This window comes from Aptenodytes forsteri, unplaced genomic scaffold (genome assembly GCF_000699145.1).
Source record: "Aptenodytes forsteri isolate BGI_AS27 unplaced genomic scaffold, ASM69914v1 Scaffold259, whole genome shotgun sequence".
NCBI lineage: Eukaryota > Metazoa > Chordata > Aves > Sphenisciformes > Spheniscidae > Aptenodytes > Aptenodytes forsteri.
The window spans coordinates 494816-500689 of record NW_008795251.1 but is presented as its reverse complement, the minus strand read 5'-3'; the positions used below and the strand labels follow the sequence as shown (position 1 = coordinate 500689).

General features: G+C 39.0%; 1 protein-coding gene across 1 annotated transcript in view; it reads left to right on the top strand.

Annotated features, from left to right (window-relative positions):
* Nucleotides 1-3282, top strand: part of CCDC107 (coiled-coil domain containing 107) — a 6253-nt gene extending 2971 nt beyond the window's left edge. The window contains exons 4-6 of the mRNA XM_009278935.2: nucleotides 985-1075; nucleotides 2200-2309; nucleotides 2918-3282. Of these exons, the coding sequence (XP_009277210.1) occupies nucleotides 985-1075; nucleotides 2200-2309; nucleotides 2918-3207 (491 nt within the window). The 3' untranslated portion in view covers nucleotides 3208-3282. The remainder of the gene's footprint in view (nucleotides 1-984; nucleotides 1076-2199; nucleotides 2310-2917) is intronic.
* The last annotated feature ends 2592 nt before the right edge of the window (nucleotides 3283-5874 follow it).

The window sequence follows — 5874 nt, the reverse complement described above, 5'->3', positions numbered from 1 at the left end:
GATAAACAGTTACAGAGACTGTTGAATTTCTGGGCCAAACTAGAGACCTGTCAAAAACTTGAAGTGTTTATAGAAGAGACAGAATAAATGATACCATCTTTTTCTTCATGATAGAGTACTCTTGACTGTCTGATTCAGTCTATTCTGCATGTGCCAAGAAGTGGGCTTTCCTTTGGAGAAAAAGTTATGTCACATCAAAGTTGAGCTGTTTTCATACTTTTTTTTTTTTGTCCCTTGTGTAGGCACATTTTTAGTTAATTAAACAACTAGCAGCCTCTTTTGGTGTCCCTGTACACCAGATCTGTAATCAGGTTCAGCAATGATTTGCTACACTGCCTACTCACCATCCTTGTGTATTGCATTCTTCTTTCTTCAAAGTTTAATAGTGTTTTAGGTGGAGTTACTCCTCTCAACTCTAGTGCATCAAGTGTTGAATGTATTTGCAAGGTATGAATAGGCAAATTCATGACAGTGTATTAAGTATAAATACACTATTTATGCCTCAGGAAGTCTTGGAACTGCATAATTTTGGGGGCTGGGAAGGTGAGAGCCCCATTCTCGCTCAGTTTCTACCAAGATTAGGGACATTTGCTTAGGGACATGGTTTAGTGGGCATGGTGGTGTTGGGTTAACGGTTGGACTCGATGATCTTAGAGGTCTTTTCCAACCTTAATGATTCTACGATTCTGTTCTGTGATTCTAAGATGTCCTCTGTTGGACACTATTGCAGACAGGTTATTGGATGAGGAGGACTTCTGGTCACACATGATAAGACTTCTGTTCTTACCCCCATCACTGCCTTTTCATATTCTAGAATTTTATAGAGAAAACAACCTTCCTGTTTTTGAATCTGCCCAACCAAAAATATAAATTAATATCCTTTTGGTATTGTAAATACATTTCATACAATGTTCTCTCTCCTGCCCCCCCGCTTCCTCCCTCTGCCTCCCTCCTTTCTTTTTTTTTGCTTTTGTTTTTTGTTAGAGCATCAGCTTTTAGAACTGGAGCAGCATCTAGCACAGACAGAGAAAATGTTAAATTCTTTATTGACTCAGCTGGATCCACTGTCAAACTGGTGAGTGTTTCTAAAACATCTCAGTTAGTATTGTTTTCTGTAAATTGAAATTCTCCAAAATGTTAACAAAGAGTTCTTAAAATGTTCCTTATGTATAAGTAGGGAACAGTGTTTCAGAACCTTCTTTAATTACTTACTGTTTCTGTAGCCTTTTGCAGGTAATACCTTTTCTGCCATTTGCAGTCTCTTCACAGACACCTCACGTCTTGTTCACCAAACATAAATGTAAAAGCTCAGACTTACGATGAAGTTACTGTAGCTTAACAACTTAAACTTTGATGTGAACCAAGGAGAGTAATACTAAAAAAATGTTTAAGCTCAGTAGCATTTGAAAGCCCTTCTGGGAATTATGTTTCTGGTAGCAGAATGAGTTTCTTCCTTTTGATATCTTTAGAAGACAAAAATAGATATTAAGGTATAGCTGCGTATTTTTGTGTTTTGAAAGGAACCTCTTAAGTGACTGTGTGTGTTTGGGGGAAACATAACTTCTTTGTTGTTGTGTAAAACAAAGGAATAAGTAGTTTTAGAGATGTTCTTTGTTTAAGAAGCTAGGGCCTTACCCATCTGTTGGAAATAAAAGTATCCATACAGGCTATTTTGTGTAGACTGACATCATTCATGAAGCCTAGTTTAAAACATGCAGAATTTCATGATTGTTCCTTTAGTGTACTTCTGAACTTAATATGTGCTGAAACTATTAAGCAGCAAATTCACTGACCAATTTGCCTAAAAAATTTCTGGCAGTGATGGGGAGGAGAGAGAGTAAACAAAATCTGAAATAAATGAGAAAAGCCTGTAAACTGTAAAGTTCTGTATTAGGCATTGTTGTCCTCAAAATGAAATCGCTTTGGAGAATTGTTTCTTTCAGTAGTCATTACTCAGTCTTGGCCTTTGGGGCTCCAATGTTAGAATTCAGTGTCTAGATTATTCAGTAGGTCTAAGTGATGGGCTCCCCACTTCTCCAGGGGCAGTTCTCAAAGAAAAGCTTGACCTAAATGTGTTGCTAACTTAACTATGGTATTTTTCCACTGCAGGAAATATTGCAGTCTTGTGCATTATTATTATTATCAAGCACTCACTTCCAAGGTAATCTTTCAGCTGTTGACATCTGTCTTTTTTTATAGTGTTAATGCTTTAGCTTGTGAGCAGAAAGATGAAATAATGACACAGCTCCAATCAATTAGACGACTGATGAAAGAAAGTGGATTGGATAAATCAGAAAACAAGATGAAAGGTACTTCGATTTCCAGTAAAATAGATAACTAAGTAGTTTATATTTTAAAACAGTAAACAGATCTTACTATAATAATGTTCAGCTCCTGCATCTTAGGTAATGTGTGTGGAATTAATTTTATTCTGGAGGAGTACCATTCTTCCTGTTTGAGGTGTATCTAATTTCAGATTTTTGATACATCATTTGGTTTTTAAGAATAGGTGTTAAAAGAGATTGAACTAGGATAGACCACACAATCACGTTCTGCTTTGTTAAAACGGGCTTCTTGAATGTGAGTTCCTGAGCAGTCTGTTAGTATTGGACTAACTTTAGTCTGAGGATTCACAGATAGGGACCTCTGAGGCTGTGGGTAATGCTTGCATAATATACTAAACAGCAAATTGTATATTAGTTTCAACTGGAGACTTCCAAGAGGTGCATAGTAGTCCAGAGAAATCTTAAATGTTAAGAATGGTTCACTACAAATTTGGGGAACTTTTGCATTAGTTGAGTCTTAATAAAAGAGAGAAAACAAATAAAAAATAAATATTATTCTTCTAAGCTGACCCTGAAATTTGGAGCCTTTCTAGTAATTTAAACTTTCATTTTGATTTTTTTTTAATTATAAGATGTCAGCCACATTTGTAATGAGAAACTTGAAGATCTCATTCAGTCATTTGCTGAACATTCTCAAGAGAAAGAAACAGATGACAGAGAAGATGACAGTAATGAAGATTTGCTTGAGGATGTTGATAGTGATTACAAGATGGAAGAGCATGAATTATACGATGAATGTGAAGTACACCAGTTTGAGCCAGATGTGGTAGAAGACCAAGAAATGATAAACAAAGATGCGATTGAATCAGAAGAGATGGGATTGAGGAGACGCAATAGATATGAATGTAATCTGCATATGTAAAACTTTAAAAAGCTTATGAATTTTTTTTTTACAACGTTGTATGCACTTTAAACTGTTTTGAATGAAGCGATGAATGTGAAGTACACCAGTTTGAGCCAGATGTGGTAGAAGACCAAGAAATGATAAACAAAGATGCGATTGAATCAGAAGAGATGGGATTGAGGAGACGCAATAGATATGAATGTAATCTGCATATGTAAAACTTTAAAAAGCTTATGAATTTTTTTTTTACAACGTTGTATGCACTTTAAACTGTTTTGAATGAAGTTATGTGCACTGTGCTTCAAAAGAGGGGTGAAATACTGCCTGTGCTCATATCTGATGGCTCTGTAACTGACTAGTGGCAGCATGCACTTTAAACTGTTTTGAATGAAGTTATGTGCACTGCTGTATGCTTCAAAAGAGGGGTGAAATACTGCCTGTGCTCATATCTGATGGCTCTGTAACTGACTTCAGTGGCAGCAGAATTTCACTCAGGATGTTTACTTTTTTTTAATTTATTTTTTCCTATAAAAATATTTCTGTACTCTGTATATAATGCACTGTAATTATATCTGATGCTTCACTAAAATATTGGAATATCTTGTAATTAAGACTATAAAGAATAGAAGTTTCATAAATGTTTTCTAACTAGTAAGCACAGTGCCGCTTGAACTGTGACTTGAGTTCATTAAAGAGCATGCACTGATGAATTTAGCTCTTTGTGGAAAACTTTTCTCTAGGGGCAGGGAATGAAAAGCAGTATGGGTTAAGTCTTAGAGATGCATTCACTCTTTATTTGGAGAGAGAAATTTAGCCACAGACACTATTTTAAAATAATTATGTCTCAGTTTGCTGTCTCCTTATGTCTCGATTTGCTGTCTCCTCAGGAATGACGTATAGTTTTGTATGTCAATTTAAACCTTAATGCAATACACTGGATCACTTAATTTCCTCCCCACCTGTCACTGGTTAAACTCAGCAGCTGCCTAATAATTGATTGATACCCATTAGTACTAGTATCCCTGCTTCATATATATTTTGACATTATAAAATCTGGCCTGGTAATACACTTTTTCTTACATCAGTATTAACAGATGGATTGCTACATACCGTTCAAGAACTGTGGGGCTTGGGGGTGTCTTTTTTCAATACATTATGCTGACACTGGTCAGTGTTTAGAAAAGCATTTTTTTTCCTCTGCCAGAATCACTGGTCAGTGTTTAGAAAAGCATTTTTTTCCTCTGCCAGAATAATTTTTGTCCAGACCTTTATTTTCTAATAAATTTTTGTTTGCTTAATGCGCATGCCTATGAAACGGCCGCCCTTTAATGACAGGAATTACACAAGAGGTAGGTCTGACAGTACAATGCTGTTAAAGTTTCTGGTTTATAATGGCATAGCTTTTAAGTAGGCCAGTTACAACGCCTGAACTTTTTTGCCATCTTTTTTTCTTACGGGAAAATAACACTTGGATTTGTTTTTATGGAGGAAATGTACTGTAGTTAAAGGGACTAAAACTACTTCTGTGTCACTCACTGAAACGGAATGAATTGTTCATTCTTGTGTAGAAACATGGTGTGTCTTTGGTTCTAAAAATGGATCACACAGGCTTGGAAGTAGCAGCATCCAGAAATACATCCCTAGCGTCAGTGTATTATTAGTTTTGCAATAAGTGAGATTTTGCCTGACTTTGGAAAACTGATTGACCAAAAAGCCAGGGTTTTGCAAGAGGTGACACATTTTTTCCCCAGGACAGAACAGATTAATCAGAACTGGTACTTGGACGCAATTTGATTTTTAAAAATAACTGGTGTAGGTCTGGTCATTCAGGACAACTGGAACTGTTTAAAAAAATCGTAATTGCATAGAGGCTATCCTCTGAGATGACCAATAAGGCTAATTAAAGTGAACTGAAACTAATTTCAAAGCCTTTGATCAGAGAGAATGAAGGAATGGGAACCAAGCATGCTACGCTGCCGTGGTGGTTGCTGTTTGTGGCTCCGTTGCTCGCTCTGGTGTGAGAGCTGGCATGGATGTGGGTCAGTATTGCTGCCCTCCAGGCGCTGCCACTATTGCTGGTGACCACCTTACCTGCAGGATTTCACTGCCGTGGGCAGTGTTTGAATCATCAGCGCTGTGGCTTTCACGTTCACTAGTCTTTGGATGCTGCTGCTACTTGAAGCCTTTGTCCATAAGGCTTTGAGCTACTTTGGGGTAATTGCTGTATTTCTGACCCAGGGCTACAAACATTCACCGTGAGCCCTTTTGCTGCTATTTTGAAGTCCCTGATTTCAGCTGCGTGGGTCAGTTGAGGACACAAACCTGTGCAATGCGTGAGTGCCCAGGACAGGCAATTGCTGCGCCCAGCTTTCCTGTCGGCTTTCTGCCAGGGCCGGCTGGCAGCCGCCCCGTCCCAGCCAGCCTGGGGAGCAGCCCTCTCCCCTCCGGTGACCGGCTTGCAGGTGAGCGCAGGGAGAGATGTTCAGGCACGCAGCCGTACCCCGAATAGGATGTTTCCTCAGGAGGAACGGGGAATTCCCCTGCCCCGCTCGGTTGAGACGGTATCTTGCGAAACCTCCGTGCGAAGCCTGGCTCAGATTGGCCCCTCCGCGCTGCTGTATCAGGCGAGGCCCCAAGGCGGGCGGAGGCAGGGGCGGTGCCGCGGGACGCAGGCGGCGGGCAGGT